Source organism: Artibeus jamaicensis, unplaced genomic scaffold, assembly GCF_021234435.1.
Source record: "Artibeus jamaicensis isolate MK-2021 breed Jamaican fruit bat unplaced genomic scaffold, CSHL_Jam_final contig_477, whole genome shotgun sequence".
NCBI classification, from domain to species: domain Eukaryota; kingdom Metazoa; phylum Chordata; class Mammalia; order Chiroptera; family Phyllostomidae; genus Artibeus; species Artibeus jamaicensis.
Genome location: NW_026521854.1, coordinates 8,006,225 through 8,023,504, shown reverse-complemented (window position 1 = coordinate 8,023,504; position 17,280 = coordinate 8,006,225). Strand labels below are relative to the sequence as shown.

General features: G+C 45.7%; 1 protein-coding gene and 1 pseudogene across 1 annotated transcript; one reads left to right on the top strand and one right to left on the bottom strand.

The window, feature by feature from the left end:
- Positions 1-210: 210 nt before the first annotated feature.
- Positions 211-16,365, bottom strand: SMIM7 (small integral membrane protein 7). Its single transcript, XM_053668117.1, has 5 exons — positions 16,277-16,365; positions 16,147-16,188; positions 15,671-15,723; positions 13,898-13,988; positions 211-9,048 (listed from the first exon to the last, which is right to left on the bottom strand). Exons 1-5 carry the CDS (start codon positions 16,300-16,302, stop codon positions 9,033-9,035), a joined length of 228 nt encoding a protein of 75 aa, XP_053524092.1. The 5' UTR covers positions 16,303-16,365; the 3' UTR covers positions 211-9,032.
- LOC128627861 (60S ribosomal protein L18a-like) lies at positions 9,746-13,829 on the top strand (annotated as a pseudogene).
- Positions 16,366-17,280: the final 915 nt, after the last annotated feature.

Genomic DNA, 17,280 nt, shown 5'->3' with positions numbered 1-17,280 from the left:
CAGGTGGGATCTGTTCTGAACTGCTCTTTCTGCCTCCATGGCTACTTAACCCCCAGCTCCTCTCGCCCCCCCCCCCCCCAGCTGCTCCTGTTTGTCTTTGGCCACGTGTCTCCTGCACTCCTGTCCTCTCTTGAACCCATGCCCTGCTCTAATCCTCTCGCCTGCTGACTGCTCTCTTCTTCAATTTGCTATACACATGTATCCAGGCAGTTCTTTTTCATGTTTTATTTTATTTTTAAAAAATATTTGAAGGGAGGGAGAAAGAGACAGAGAGAAATATCAATGTGGGGGAGATACACTGATTGGCTGCTTCTCACATGCCCCCAAGTAGGGCCCTAGTCTGCAACCCAGGCATGTGTCCTGACTGGGAATCGAACTGGCGACCTTTCCGTTCCCAGGCTGGCACCCGACTCCATCCACTGAGCCACACCAGCCAGGGCTCTTTTTATTTTTGACTCTGATTATCTTCTCTATTATAGTGACCTTCTTTCAGTTAAGTACAGGATAAAGAATAACCATGTATAAAAACAATATAGCACACACAGCTACACACGTACAGAGGAGATAAAAGGTCAATCCCTCTTCTGACTCCACTTTACTACTGTTGTCCTAGCTTTTTCTAGGAGCTACAGGGGCATTTGTAACCATCCCCTTTTCATTTATATTTCATTCTTCAGAAAACAAACCAAGTAACATATATTTTGGAAATTATAAAACTGATTTGTCTGTTTGGGTCTGTAGTCACAAAATTATTATTCTTTTTCTTTTTCTTAAAGACCTCAAAAAACTTGCTAAAATATAATAAAATGTATTTGCTCAAATCAATCACTTTATTGGATTATTCCTGTGATTAGATTACTTCTCGGTGATAGTCTGCTTGTTAGATTAGAGGCTTTTATCTGGCTTAGTGCAGTTTTATATTCTCTCAATTACGCTCATGAAGCAAAGAAACAAAATCAGTAACTTCTAATTCTCTAGAGAATGATTTTGATAGACATTTTAAGTGTCTAGCAAAATAAAATAAGATCACTTTTTTCTCAGTAAAGAAACTGCAGGATAAACCATGAATTTGTTGTGGCTTTCGCCAGGACTGGCCTCTTCTGCTCCAGACAGCCTTCTCCAGCACATGGTCTGAATCTGGACCCTGCTCCAAAAACTCAGTGGTCTCCCCCTTCATCTCGCCTAAGCCCTTGGACTTTCCAGGCCCTCTTCTCACATACCACCCACGACACACATTTCCTGTGCTGCCCACGTTCCTGGCCAGCCTTATTTTTCATTGTCCCTAAGTAAGTTTTCTCTGCTCTTTTCACATTGGTCACCTAACTACCCCACTAGGTGACCTGGTTCTTCCTCCTAAGAGTGATCTCGCCAAATTCACATGGCTGGATTTTTGGCACGTGAAGACTCTGGCCTAGAACCCAGGGTTCCCAGATTTGCAGGGAAGCACATGAACCAAATCAGGTATAAGCCATTTCCCTGAGGAGCAGACAAAGGTCAAGGGACAGATGTCCAAAAAAAAAAAATCAACAGGGAGGCTATAAAGAGGGCAGGAAGACGGAAGCAGACAGAAGCCATGATAAAAGACACCAAACCGACCAATGGAACTTCTCAGAAACACAGAGACCAAACTGAGCCCCAAAACACAGGAAGCAAGATGATGAGAGGGAACATGCTCCACAAGGCATTTCCTACAAACACAACATAGGCTTCACAAATTCTAGGCAGTACCTGGGCCTAAGCCATCCCTGTCACAGAGAAACTGATGTCCAGGGGCGGGGGGCAGCGTGCAACTCCCCATGGAAAGACAGGACAAGCACGGGCCCAGGGTCTCTCCCCACCATTCATTCCAGAATCTCAAAGCTCTGAAGGCTACGTCTTCCCTTAAGTTTGCAACAAAGCCATTCGGTGGCAAAGCTTGCCTTAAGCCATTTACAATTTTTGCTTGTTCAACTTTGAGTGCCTCGGATGTTTTGCAACAGAAATATAACTCTGATGAGCATGCACTAGCCCAGATGCCCTGGGGTGTCCTGTCACATTTAGGACATGTGGCTGAAAACCGGGAGCTCTGAATCTGGAACTGGCTCTGGTGTTGGGCTTTGGGGTAGACCACAGCAGTGAGGACCTCCTGTGTGCTGGGGACATCAGGAAGGAAGGGGCCATAAACTAAGGAGGTGGGTGGCCTCTAAACGCCGGAAAAGGCAAGGAAAGGGATCCTCCCCCACAGCCTCCAGAAGCAACCAGCTCCGCCAACACCTTGACTATAGCCTAGTGACAACCATTTTCCATTTCTGGCCTCCAGATCTTTAAGAGAACAAGTTCACGCTGTCTCAAGCCATGCGGTTGGTGGCCACTTGTTACAGCTGCCCTAGTGAGACTGGGCAGGCCCTTGACTAAAAAAGGCTTACATCCTCTCCTTTACATGCAGCACTGCCCAGTTAGAGCTTTCTGCAATGAACTGATCTTGACATGTAGCTATTGTGACTGAGGGGTTGGGGTTTTAGTTTAGTTAATTCAGATGGAAACTGAAAAAAAAAAACCCAAAAAAAACCGCACATGTGATTAGTGGATACTTAACGTACAGCATAGGCTGTCGCTACTCAGTGGCCTGGGAACCAACAGCATGAGCAATCCCTGGGAGCTGGTTAGACGTGCAGGGTCGTAACCTGCTAAATCCAACCCATACTTCATTGAGACCCCCAGGGAACTCACGGGCCACCAAAGTCTGAGACACCAGGGTAGAAGCCACCATCCACTTCCACACAAATACTTTACAACGGAACATGAGGAGGCAAATCCCTTTGTAGCAGTTCTCAGGGTCAGCTTCAAAAAAAAAAAAAAAAAAGTAATGCCTCGAAGCATACTATTAGCCAAGGAGATAACTAACAGCTGCTGAATAGGTCAGACCCTTGACCATCTGTTATATGTAGACTGAATTGTGTGCTCTCATAATTCATGTTGGAGTTTTAACCCCTGGTGTGACTATATTTGAAGGCAGAGCCTTTAAAAAGATAACTAAGGTTAAATGAGGTCACAAGGGTGGGCCTCTGAACCAATGTCATAGACACCATTACCAGAAGAGAAATACCAGGAATGCACAAAGAGAAAAGGTCACATAAGGACACAGCCAGAAGGTGGCCGTCTAGAAGCCAAGGAGAGAGGCCTCACCTTAACCCTGCCAGCTCCTTGACATTGGACTTTCAGCCAGAATCGCTGAGAAAATAAATGTCTGTTTAAGCCACCCAGTCTGTGATATTTCATCATGGCAGTTCAAGCTGCCTAAGACACCATCTCATTTAAGCCTCATAAAACCCTGTCAGGGATGTCTTTTAATAAAAGTAATGACACTGATGAAAACAACGCCATTTACTGAGGGCCTGCCCTGTGTCAGACAGGTTAGAGGCACATGTCAAAGCTTTCTCCTTCACCGTCACATACCACAGAAGAGGACGTGGAGGTGCAGAGAGGCCACAGTGTTGCCCCCCGCCAAGGCACTGTAACAGAGCCCAGGTCTGGGCCAGACCCCCATCTTCCTTTTTGCCACAACCCTCATTTCCACTTTTCCTCAATTTGCACGCTAAACTATAATTAGATGCAATGAAGCTTTATTCCCCCTAAAAAAAAACTTCTACAACTTCCCCAGCATAGTCTATAGTCTAGACTCCATACTCTGGGAGCCCATATTTAGCCTGACAAGCTCAGGGAAGGCCTGCATGGGGGGCCTTAGAGACTCAGAGACCTAAAGCAACCATACAAGATATTATGAAACTAAAACGTTCCAGCCAAAATTGAGTCTTGAAAGATGGTCATGTCCTAGGCCAGTATCTTTCTTGACAAAAGGTCAATCTTTACCTTAACTAGGCCTGTCTATTGTCTTTTTGCATCTACAATAACGGACCTTTGGACTGCCAGGGTGACTTCCTTTTACCAGACCCCTGAGGCACAATCTCCCACCAGAGCAGGACACCCAAGAGGCCCTCATTGTCACTGTTATCCTGGTCATTGTTTCACCTATGTAATAGAAGTGTCTGTTTTTGCTCTTTATCCAATTCCAGAGATACCCACCCCACTTCCCCACTTGCTTTCTCCTGCCTTCCTAATCTGTCACCAGTAGACTTCATGTAATCCCTTCACATCTTCGACTCTGATGTATAAAATAAAGTGATAACTGCCATTCCCTGGAGCATTTTCTCAATCAGAGATTTTGCTTCCTGGCAACTGTCTTTAGTTTGGCTCAAATAAACTCATTAGAAATTCTTACAGGTTTGGACAGTTCTTATGTTGATTTAGTTCTGTTCTTGCAGCTCAAAAGCAGCCACTGATGACACGAAGATGATTGGGTATGGCAGCGTTCCGATAAAACTTTATTGATGAACAAAAACCCCAGGACTTTCCTTTCATTTCCCCGCACCCATTTACAAAGGTAAAAACCGTTCTCCCTCCTGTGCTGTGAAAAGGTAGGTGGTCGGCCAGACATGGGCAGCAGTGTGCTGACTCCTAAGTCAATACAAAAAGAAAGCCACGGAGCCTCACGCTGACCTAATTCTTGCCATTTCTTTTTGTTGAAAAAACGTGCACTTTGAATTTCTGATTTGCTATAGACCCTTTGCCCGATGTCTCATCCATGAATACTTGCTAGTACCAAACTCTTACTTGCAGGAATGCTCAAGGGCCAGAGAGGGGCCTGAAGCTAGTAAGTGCTTTCCTCTGCATAATAATGAAAGTCAAGGGAAGGGTGGAAACAAAACAAGTCAAATTTACGTTAAAAAAAAAAAAGCATGCCTTTTGCTTTAAGCACAAAGAGCTTACATCTTTCATCAACACTGGAAAACATCAGGAGGTTTGTCAATATTTCATAAACTTAAATTTGGTTAAAAAAATAATGAAATGGTTGAAATGAAAAGAAAATGCTTCACTAATGAGTCTTGCTGGCTTTTCAGATCTAAGCACTTCAGAGGACAGCCAATCTCATTATCACTTCAAGCTGCTGCTCAGAAGACTAGCAGGGAGTCCAGGAGGGACCTTGCCTCTAACCACTGAGACATTAAATTGGGTTTTGATCTATTAAATGTATCACCTGAAAATGGCTGGCTCGGTGTTCAGCAAGTCTGAAAAACATGTTTGCAAATGTCTTTATTAAAATCTGGGCCACAAGGCACACAAATTATTCTACCTGAGTGGCTTTGGGGAAATGGAGCACCTTGAGATTCTCCATCATTCCCTTGGCTAAGGGGCTGGCAAGTTTGTCTTATAAATGGGTCAGATAGGCCATACTTCCAGCTCTGCAGGCTAGATGGTCTCCAGTAGCAACTCTGCCCTTATAGCAGAAAAGCAGCCAAAGTAGCCACAGACAACACATTCCCAAAGGGGCATGGATGGCTGTGTGCCAATAAAACTTTATTTACAAAGCAGGCTGCCTCAATGGTTTCCAGTTTCTACTCTAGAGCAGCTGGAACTGAAGTGCTATGAGAAACCCACACAAAAGAGGGATGTGTTCCATTCTCAAGATGACATGGGTGAAAGAAGCAAAAGGTTTCCAATATGAACCCCCAAGGGGAATGTTCAATGTGAACCCTGATGTCTGCAGCCAGGGTGGGTGCTGCAAACTGAGGGCTCCTCTTTGTTCTCCAGGTACAGCCCCTCACCTCAGCAGCAACTTCAGGTAACACACTCCAGAGCAAGTAGTGGGTGCTTATTATTTAGATGGTGGTTAAGATCCTTCTGGACCAGAAAGCCAGCTGGTGCATGTCAACAGCTGTCACTTACACAAATAGTTTATCTGGGTGGAGCTGAAAACTTCCTTATTCAGAGGTTAAACTGAAGCAGCTAATCCCCACCCTAAACTGAAGCTGCCTAATACCCACCCTTGACGAGCTGATAGGAATCTAGAACCAAGTCCTTTGGTAGGTATGTATGTATAAACATAGGTAGGAAGGAATAAATGATTGAACAAATGGACAATAAATAAAGACAAGGACATAGGCTGTCCAAGATACATTTTTCTTTGGCATTTTTAGCCTGAAGTTGTCAAGGTGGATCTCTTGTTAACAGTGACCTCAAAAAGCCACTAGGAATATACACTGAGATGTTCACTGCAGTGTTATTTATAACACACCAAAACTGGAGACAACTCAAGTCTCCATCAGTTAGGTGGTTAAATTATTAATATATCCTTATAATGGCTTATCTGCAGTTATTAAGAATGGTATTATAGGAAAAATACAGAAACAAGCTGTATTATAATTTTTCTACAATAAACATGCACTGATAATTAAGAAACTAAAACAAAATAAAATAAATGAAGGCCATAAAGCCATATCGGTGGTACATAATAATGTCACCTACTGGAGTGCTCCTGGAAGTATCAGTGAGGGAAGCCAGTGAAGGTCCTACCACTGGTGACAGCTGTGACACTTATAACAGTGGACAAAGTACAAGTGAATCAAGTGAGAAGGCCTAGCTTAAAGAGAGATTTATTGACTCTGCACAGTCATTAAAAATGAGAACCATGAAGCCTTTCTGGCAGCCCAGAAAATAAGAAGGAAGTGACACTGCAATGAAAGCAGCAAAGCCGGAACTGCCTTCCCCACTATGGGAACTATGTGGTGTACACCGACCGGCATAAGAAAAACACTGTATAGAGAATGAGAAGATGGGTCAAGATTTTCCATGCTGGAAATTGTTTCCAATTTTTTTAATTGTTGTGATCGCCCCTTCATGGCGCAGGTGTGGACTGAACAAGTGAATCTGGGTGAGAAGAGAGAAAACGGGGCAATGAGGAAACCCACAGGTATCAGGTATGGAGCGCTTACCCAGTGCTGGGCATCTGCTCAAGAGTCCGGCCCAAGTTCAAATTCGCCAAACCTTGTAACAAACCCAAGTGAGTGTGACTTTCAAGCCCATTTTAGAGATATGAAAACTGAGACTTAGAGAGGGGAAGCAGTTAGCCAAGGTCCCTCCAACAAGGACCAGAGGTGAAATCTGACCCCTTATCTAACTGAGCCTGAGCATGAGCACTTAAATGCTGTGGGATCCTATGCACCCAAAATTCAACCTATGATAAACTTGGGTACCAGTAAGTGTTCCTGAAAAGCTTCCTAAGGATTCATGATATGTGGTTTCAAAATGTACTGCAGGCTCCAACATGCATTCCCCAAAGCCACCCTGCTTATGAGAACTTAACAATGAGCTAATAGTTCTCTGGGGAAAAAATACAATTATTGAAACAAAATCTCAATGACTCCATTGTCTTCTCTGAGAACAATTCATTCCCATTACACACAAATGCCTTGCCTCATTGAAACCTCAGTGTGAATCTGAATGAGGCAGAGGTTTCCTCACACCATTCACACATCTTGAAGAATGACCAGCCACGATCTTGGCACGTCCATTCTTGCTCCAAGAATTCAGGCCAAGGCAAAACTAGACTTAGGCTATGCGCCCTGATACTTACAAACCATGGGGAGATGCCTGGACAGATTTGAAAAAGGAATAAACTACAGAAGCAATGAAGTACAATGACGTTAGCCGAGCAGTAGTACAAGTAGACTTGATCCTAGTCTAGTGAAGTCTACCTTTACCAATGGCCCTTTCTATTCTAGGTGCAGCCAGGTCAGAATCTTATTTGTCCATCTTTGTCCAACATTCATTGAGCAGAATCCAAAAAGAAACATTGTTCCTTTTGGGCAGCCTCCAAAATGAACCCTAGGTGTTTCACACAGCCTAATCAAAATTACTCAAGTTGAAAGTCAACTTCTTGGTTGAAAATGTAAAACAAAAGGTCTTTTGGGAAAATGAGCTTTATTTTCAACGCTCAATGCTCACTTAGTTCTAAAACCCTGCATGTTGGCTTTTTCCTCCCACCAGGTTTACCTACAAGTCAGGATTTCAAAAACCACAACAGACAAATCAAACACCTATGGGATCCAGGTGCTGACCACCAGCATTTCAATTTGGCAATTAAACCAGACTCTCTTTCAAAGCTTCTGTGCAAAATGCTCAACTGAGGCTCATTATTTTTTAAACCTTGAAATGCCCCACTTAAAAAACAAACCCAAAAGCCTCAAGCTTTCAGAACTAGGTCCTAATATTACCACATAAATCATTCTCACTCTAAAAACTGTACAGCCCTGGCTGGTGTGGCTCATTGGATTGAGCACCAGCCTGTACAATGGAGGGCCGCGGGTTCAATTCCTGGTCAGGGCACATGCCTGGGTTGCAGGCCAGGTCCCTGGATGGGGGCATGCAAGGCAATCAACTGACCGATGTTTCTCTTGCACATTACTTCCCATCTCTTTAAAAACAAAAAAATCTTTAAAAAAAAGTTTAATTGTACAATTAATGGCTCCTTAACAGAGTGCTTTCAAAACTAAGCAAAATTTCTCATAAAACACTTGTCTGCCCCTGCCAGCTGTTCCACACCTCTTTTCCGTGGGAACACAGTAATACTTCCTTCTTAAAGTCCTGGGGTGACAGCTACGCTGAGTGGCCAAGTAGAACTTACGTGACAGAGAAGGAACTTGGATGCAGACCTATCAACAATAAACTTTGTTATTCACAAACAGGGTCAAATAAAGAGTCTCCACCAAACTTAAAAGCCAACTTTTCTGCTTCAGATCTTCAGAAATAAATGATTTCTAAAAATCTGTTTAATTCAAACCAAAGCAATGGTTATTAAAAATACAGCAAGAAATAGCCAGAAACGTGTTTCTACTGAAAGCCTGGAGGAAGAGAGAATCCACTCTGATCAAAACTACCTTTTCTATGGGGAATGTTATCACAGCCCCTCACTCCCTCCTGAGACTCCTTAAGTAGGCAGTGTTTCAATGCAGAGACCAAAGTGAAAATGACTTTACAGAAAAAACAGTGATGTGGCCGGGAAACCATGCGCATCTTGGCGAACATTTTTTTCCACCCACCACAAGCTTGGGCTTTCTGGGTCCCTGATTTTCCAGTCAGAAACATTGTTGAAGTTATCAGGAATGACAAGAGACTCGGCATCTAGGAAGGCGTGTTCTTAGTTCCGTATCTGGAGCTCAGGAGCCAAACAACCTGGAAAATTCAAAGGGCAGAAACTCCTGTGAGAATGGAAAGCTATCAATCACTCTGAAAACACTTTTTATTTTACAAAAGATTTTATTTATTTATTTTTAGAAAGCAGGGAGAGGGGGGGAGAAGGAGAGGGAGGGAGAAAGAGAGAGAGAAACATCAATGTGTGGTTGCTTCTAGCACGCCCCCCACTGGGGACCTGGCCCGCAATCCAGGCATGTGCCCTGACTGGGAATCGAACTGCTGACCTTTCGTTCGCAGGCCAGCGCTCAACCCACTGAACCACACCAGCCAAAGCTGAAAACACTTTTAGAAAATATTTTGGCCGTAGCTGGGTAGCTGGGTAGCTCGGTTGGTTAGAGCATTGTCCTGTTCTGGTCTCATCCCACATCCCCAATTCTTGCGCATCAGGGCACATGCAAGAATCAATGCATAAGTATGAGCTCATAAGTGGAATAACAAATCAATGTTTCTCTCTTCCCCCTTCTTGTTGAAATCAAAAAAATCAAAAGTTTTTAAAGATAATATTTTATTTTGCTTTTAAGATTATTGTATACCATTTTCTCATTTTATAAGTAACTCTTCTGTTACACAACACTATGAATATATCTGACACTACTGAGCTATATACTTAAAAAATTAACAAAATCTTTTTTAAAAAAAAAAAGACCTTTGAGTAAACAAGTGATTACAGTTAACTATGTTCACTGAAGAAAATCTGGAAGACGAAAGGTCTGGAAACTACAATAAATGTCCCTGAGGTTTGGAAACGGGTGTGTGGGTTATGACACAGGCCTACTGGGGAAACCCACAGAACTGTTAATAAGATGCATATGGGAACTCTCTGTATTATCTTTGAAATGGTTCTATAAATCTAAATTTTCCAAAATAAAAAGGTTATTTAAAAAAAACAGCGAAGGAACAATTGGATCACCACGAGCCAAAGAATGAAGGTGGATCTCCACCTCATACCATACACAATAGTTAAGTCAAAATGGACCACAGGCCTAACTGTTAAAATTAAAACTATGAAATTCTTAGTGACAAAAAGAGAAAAAATAGACTGGACTTCATCAACATAAAAAAAAATTTGTGTTTCAAATGATACCTTCAAGAAAGGGAAAAGACAACCATTTAGAATGGGAGAAAATCCTTGCAAATCATGTATCTGATAAGGGACTGGTATCCACAGTATAGAAAGAACTCTTACAACTCAGTAATAACCCAATTAAAAAATGGGCAAGAGCTTTGTGAATGCAGAGGGAACACCACGAAGGCCGTGGGCACACTGCGAGAGTACAAGGCCATGGGGCGCGGCCTGCCCACCCCCAAGTGCCACACGCCTCCCCTCTGCCGCATGAGCATCTTTGCACCTAATCATGTTGTTGCCAAGTCCCGCTTCTGGTACTTTGTGTCTCAGCTGAAGAAGAAGTAATCTTCAGGGGAAATCATCTGCTGCACGCAGGTGTTCGAAAAGTCCCTGCTTCAGGTGAGAACCTCTGGATCTGGCTGTACTACAACTCCTGCAGCAGCATCCACACCCCATACCTGGGGCTGGCCACCGTAGGTGCTGTTACCCGGTGCTCCTAGGACATGGGGGCCCAGCACCACGCCCGCAACCACTCAAGCCAGATCCTAAAGGTGGAGGAAGTGCTGCTGACCAGCAGTCAATCAGTTCCCCAACTCCAAGAGCAATTTCTCTTGCCCCACTGGGTCTTTCCTGGCCAGTACAAGCCACACTTTACCACCAAGAGGACCAACACTTTCTTTTTAGATCTGCCACCTTGTAAAACAGTCTGGAGCTTATTCGAGAATAAATACAGAAGTTACCATATGACCCAGCAATTCCACTCCTGGGTATATACCAGGAAGAAATGAAAACTTAAATCTGTACAAAAACTTGTACATATATCTTCCTATCAGCATTATTCATAATAGTCAAAAAAGGAAGCATCCCAAATATCCTCAACTAATGGGTGGATGAACGAACTGCGGCACATCCATATAATGGAGTACTATTCAGCCATAGAAAGAAATGAAACCCTGATTCACGCTACAACATTGAAGACACTAGAAGACATTATGCTAGTGAAAGAAGCCAGGCACAAAGGCTATATATTCTAGGATTCCACTTATATGAAATATCCAAAACAGACATAAAGTACATCAGTGGTTTCCAGAGGCTGGGGAGGAGGAACAGGAACAACTGCTTAGTGCGAATGGGGCTTCCCTTTGGGGATGATGAACGTATTCCAGAATTAGATTGTGGTGATGGTTGCAGAACCCTACAAACACACTACAGAATCTTGAATTGTGAAAACCAGCTTCCGTTCTTCCCTTATTTACCCTTCTCTGTGGTTTGCCACCCTCAATTTCTCCCTATCTTCCTTCCAATATTTTGCTATGAAGATTTCAACAAATGGAAGAGTTCAAAGAACGGTTCAGTGAACACCCACATATGCACCACCTACATCCTGCAATTGACGCTTTGCTTTACTGCGCATCTATCCATTTACCTGACTACCTTTGTTTTTGATGTCTTTGAAAGTTAAGTTGCAGATATCAGTACTCTCAGTCCCTAAACATTCAAGCACATTTCTCCATATCTAAAGTTTCTCATGACTCTTAAATATGTCCAAAGTAGCCCAGCTCAAACAATACAGAAGTGGGTACAGAGAATAGCAAACCATCCCTCAGGCCCTGCTATAGTCACCCATGGACAGTCTGATCCTTCCAAATCCCTTACTGGAAGTGGTTCCATCTCAGACTTCAGCACCCAACCAGCATTTATTCAATGTTTACTGTGTGCTAGTCACAACTGAAGCCACAGTATGCATACAGGTAACGTCGGCCTTCTTTATTCTCAAAACATTCCCCAGTGTAGACATAACTTCTGGCACACCATCACTCACAGATGACAGCTGGTCATATGGATGTCCTTTAGGTGACCTGATTCTTCCCCTGTTCTTGGACATGTATGTGATTTCCAGTGTTTTAATATCCTGGAAAAGCCAGTCACTGCCTGACAGCTCTTTCTGGAGAAAACCTTCCCTCACTCACCACCCCTGCAGAAGAGCTGGCTTAGGTCAGGGGTCAGCACCCTCTGTGAGAGGCCACGCAGTAAGCAGTCCAGGCTCTGTGGGCCCAGGCAATCTCTGCCACAATGCCCCCAACTGCTTCAGTGCAGAAGCAGTCACAGACGTGAGCATGGCTACGTGACAGTAAAACTTCATTAGTGACAACAGGCAGGGAGTAGCTATGGCTCGTGGGCTGCAGTTTGCTGAGCCCCGACCTCAGTGGGCAGGCTGGAATGAGGAACCTTCAATCCAACTAGAACCTGGGTGACACCTAGCCAGGTCAATCAGACTTTGCTCATAGGAAATGACGTCAGGACACTGGGCTACTGATCAAGCTTGCCTTGGGCTGAGTTGGGAGAGCACAGAGCCTGAGGCTACCATCCTGGTCTCAGGCCAGAAGATGAGCAGTGAAGGAAGAAAAGGACAATAAAGCCAATGGAAAGAAAATAAAAACAATAAAAACACACCAAGTTCTTCCCTGGCGAGACAACTTTGCACATGCTGCTTCTGGTACTACCTTGCTTCCCCCAGCTCTGTAAATTGGGCTTGCTATCATTCTGGATTTAAATGGCATGTTAACAAAGAGCCTCTTCCTAACTGCCTCCTAAACTGGGAGACTCCCTCATTCCTGCCACCTCACAACTGACTCTTTCCTGTTTGTTTTCTCTCTGTGTTTCACCCGTTACATTGTGCATTCGCTAAAGGCAGGGACTATGGCTGTCTTCGTCTCAGCTGTGACCCCAGAGCACAGCCCACAGTGGGTGGCTGTGGATGAATAAATGAATGGATAGGGGGTAACCTAGAGAGATGAAGGACAGAGGAGCCACCCCTATAGTGTTCTATTTTCAGTGAGTCCTGGTCACACTTCCCATACTCATCTGCAAATTCCTCGATCTCTTCACCAGCCCTCTTTGAGCCTCAGCAGGCTTCATCTGAGCTCCCAAAAGGGGCCTCTCTGGGCATCCATCATAGTTCTCATTCCGGACCCAGAAACACTCCCTAGTGGCACCGGAAACCGCTCTCATCTTCTCATCTCTTAAGTCCTGGAAATGGCTCCTCAAACAGCCAGCTGCAATGAGGACCACCCAGCAACTCCAAATTTAGCATCTCGACTCATTCTCTTCCTCTTTGGGAGAAGCATATGAGATAGGTTCAGCATGGCCCAGAACTCTAGATTCTTCTGCTGTTTTAATCCTGAGTCTATTTACTTTGAGTCTCACAATTCATTAATGGTAGTATTAGAAATATGGCGTGAGGCTGGAAGGAAAACCAACCCAATTGGACTTTTTTTAGACTAGTAAGAATATAAAAAAGGGCATAAAAACAAAATAAAATTTTAAGGCATAAAAAGAGAATTAGTCTGAATACAGTTCTGCAGGATTCCAGCAAGGCAGGAGCAGGTCCCATCAGCATGATGGCTGTCCAACCATTTTTCACCTTGACATATGCTAAGCATACACTAAGCACAGCAGAATTGGCAAGAGATGACCAGGCCACAGGCTTGGGGAAGGCACCTTTTGGCAGCCCCTGGTGACGTACTAGACACAGCCAGGACTTGGAGAACACCATGTTCCAATCTAAGTTCCAGCCTAGACCACAGTGGTGTAGCTTAAACCCTGTAAACCCATTTCCTGTCTAGCTTGGAGAGTTCTTATTCTGAAGGCAGAAGGTGTGACACCAAAGTGCAGCTCAGAAGACAGAGACTGACCATCAGGTGGGTCATTCTGGAGAACGACGCAGAACGGCAGTAAAGGAGATGGGCAGACCTGACTTACACGATCATGCAGAACATCATGAAAACATTCCACAGGGCGATGAAGATTCGGAAGTACCTGAGGCTCAGTAAGAACTCCCGGATGTTGTCACCTGGAAAGTCAGAAAGCATGTTTACAAGCACTGTTAACATTACTGCTGTCACAGCTATAGGTGCTTGCTTCTGTGGTCTCTGCCGACCCCACACCCACTGTTCCCATGTTCCAGTGTCAGCTCCCCTTTTCCTTTGGGTCTCTTCTGATCTCCCACCCTGGGTACTCAGGCTGTAGCTACCACTGGCCAATCCTAGGAGAGCACCAGGATCCCAGCCTCTGATTGGCTCAGGGAGGAGCATAGGACTCAAGTATGCCCAGTGAGAGTCAGCCCTGGGACTTTTGCTCCAACTACTGTTTTCTGCCAGGCTTCCTTGGCTGGGATGCAAAGATATAAGCAGAGTCCTCTAAGGCAGGGGTTGGCAAACTACGGCTCAAGATCCAAAACCAGTCCCTGCCACCTGTTTCTATGTGGCTGCAGAGCTAAGAATGTTTTTCATATTTCTTAATGGTTAAAAAAAATTAAGAGTATTCAGTGAGATTGAAAACTTAAATGAATTTCAAATTTCAGTATCCACCAATAAAGTTTTATTGGAACACAGCCATGTTGTGTTCCATGACTCCAGGTGTGCCTAAAGACAATTCCACCCTTGGATGCTTTAATTTGCTTTAATCACTTTGAGCTGGTATTTAAGTATTTGCAAGTGAAAGTATACTAATTTAGTCAAGTAAAACAGGAGTTCTGCTTTGATGACAACTTACTCTAGTCCCCTCTGCTGCCAAGGAACAGAAACCACTCCAAGAGGAGGCAATCTGGTACATTAAAACTCCAGAGACCTATGTTTCAGAACCCTCCTCTGGGGTTCTGAGTCAATCCACACAAACGCCCTGCCGAGGCCTCTGGAATGAAATGAACTGGTCCAGGTGACCTTCATGGATGCTACCCAAAGTGTCATCTATAGACCACAGCTCTGAAGTACACGCAGAACACCAGGCAAGAGCTCAGAAATTATCACAGCAACCCATCGTGACAGCTACCTGGTACTGCTGTACCGTCCTGGTGTCTGATCAGCACATGGTCTTATTGAACACGTTTTAGACAAGCCCAGTAGTATCTACCCTATGGAGTAAGCTGTATGCGACACAATCTATGTAAGTGTTGGCCCAGCATGGACTTCAAATGACAGAGATGGGTCTGTCCCCAGGATGTCCCCTTGCACTGCTTGGCAAGGCCTTTCTCTGAGCTGAGGATCATGTAAATGGGCTCGCCTGTCATCAACCGATTCTGATTAAGGCCACCCATTTGTTCCAGGCAGGAGTTAAGTGTGGGGGACACGGGGAGGACAGAGACAGGGGTCCCTGTCCTACGAAGTTCTCCAGGAAGACAAATACTAAACAAGCAATCACACACTAGGAACGAGCCAAAACAAGCTGACAAGCTGGAGCCTCTTTTCTGGAGTTTAAGGTCAAGTGTGAGGGGGAAGGGGAGATGTTAACCAAATGACAGCATATTTAAAGAAAAATAACTGTAGGAAGTGATGTGTGTGCTGATCTATGCACCAAGTTCTAGCAGTAGAACAAAGTGGGTGGCAGAGGTGGGAAGAAGGCATACCACATCCTCATGCCTCTCTCTCTCTCTCTCAAATACACACATACACAACTAAAAAGAAAACTGGGGTAGGACTTGAGCAAGAATTGTCCTCTGAAATGGACCAATTCCAGAATCCAGAAAGGAGGCTTTACCTGTGCCAGGCTCCCTGGATTCCTCCCCAAAGCCTTGTGAGTCCTTCTTTTTCCTACAAAGAGAAGCAGCGTCCGTTTTCGATGGCACACGAGGACCGCCCAGTCCCTTGGCCTCAAAGAGCCACAGACAGCCCTACCGCTGACTTGCTGTGACCTCCAGAGGTTCGATGACCCTCTCTGAGAGCCCACCTGCCCCACCCATTACAGCCACGGACAAGGTGAAGAAGCTAGTCCCTGAATACAGGTTAGGGATGAGTTTTTAGGGCCTGAGGCTCTTCGGGGTGTGAGAAGAGGAGTCCCCGGGGAACTGAGTGTCACGATCTCAAGTTGCGATGGGGCAGAGACCAGACTGCAAGCAGGGCCAGAGGGCGGAGTGAGACTTGGGAGCGGGACCTGCGACGTGGGGCTGGCACACGCTCGCGGAGGCGGGGCCACGGGTAGCCAGCTGGGGCCGCGGGTTTACGAAGCCTACTCACAGCTTAAAATTAAGCACCGCTCCGGCGTTCATCAGAAGCGTCCTGCGGAGGAAGAATACGGTTACCTAAGCCGCCCCCAACAAATAGAGCCGTCGGGCTCTATTGTCCAGCCTCTAGTCCCCTTAATTACCCGAAGAGCAGGATGTCTCCGATCATCGTTACAGCTGAAACGTCCGATTGAACCAGAAGCGGAAGTTCCGAGAAGAAAGGGGAGTTGAACAAGAGCCGACCAATCGCAAGTCAGCGTTGGTGAGGACTGAGCCAATCGAAGGCCAAGGTGGTGTCTGGTCTTGCAGGCCCGGCCCCCTTAGGGAAGAGGTAGCGCCAGTAGTCGCTGTTGAGGCCAAAGGCATAGTGGTGTAGAACAGGGCGAGGGTGTGACGTCTCCGACGGGAGGGACCATCTAGAGGCGGAATTAGGTCACTTATTGGAGGCGTGCCTCACTGGTCTTAGCGACCCACCCGCTGTAGAGGTAGTGCTGTGGCGTTTTCTTCTGGAGTCTCAGCTGGGTCTTCGAAAGAAACGGGGCCCCTGACTACTGAGCTGCACAGGGAAATGGATCTTGATGCAGTGGGTCCTCCCGGGCATGGACGCCCCGACTGATTGGGGAGGGTCCTTCTGGGCCCCTTGAGAGGCGGGGATCATCCCCCGTTGCCGGTGGCGGGTCATCCCTACCGAGGGGTTCTCTTAGGAGGACGGAAGTCCCCGTAGGGGAGAGTGGTCATGATTTACTAAGCCACACGGAAGACTTGGGGTAATGACAGCTGCACGGAGAATGAGTGAAGGGGCCACCTTCAGGGCTCGGGAAGATGGAGTTCTCCACTAATCAGGCCCCACAGGGGATGGAGGTCCTGATCCTAGGGCTCCGCAGATGACGTGGGTCCTCATCGCGTCCCATCTGGACGCGGTCCTGACTAATTCGTACCCCCTGGGTGGGCTGCGTGCGTAAGGGACCTCCTCTCCCCAAATGGACGGCTCACCGGCCCAACTCACTCCACCAGGGCGAGCACTCCACCTCTCTGGGCTGAATGGGGTCGTGATGGCCCAGAGGAGGGACAAAGTAAGGGGCACTTGACTGGCCGGGCTCCTTGGGACAGGACTGCCTCACGACAGCTGTCGCCCCTCCTCCCGCTC

Bases quoted from the DNA above. Each gene is read 5' to 3' on its own strand.
- SMIM7 (XM_053668117.1), bottom strand. From the start codon at position 16,302: ATGATCGGAGACATCCTGCTCTTCGG. The intron at 15,724-16,146 runs GTGAGTAGGCTT...TTCTCTTTGTAG, and splicing joins GCGGTGCTTAATTTTAAGCT to GAAAAAGAAGGACTCACAAG. The intron at 13,989-15,670 runs GTAAAGCCTCCT...CTGACTTTCCAG, and splicing joins ATCCAGGGAGCCTGGCACAG to GTGACAACATCCGGGAGTTC.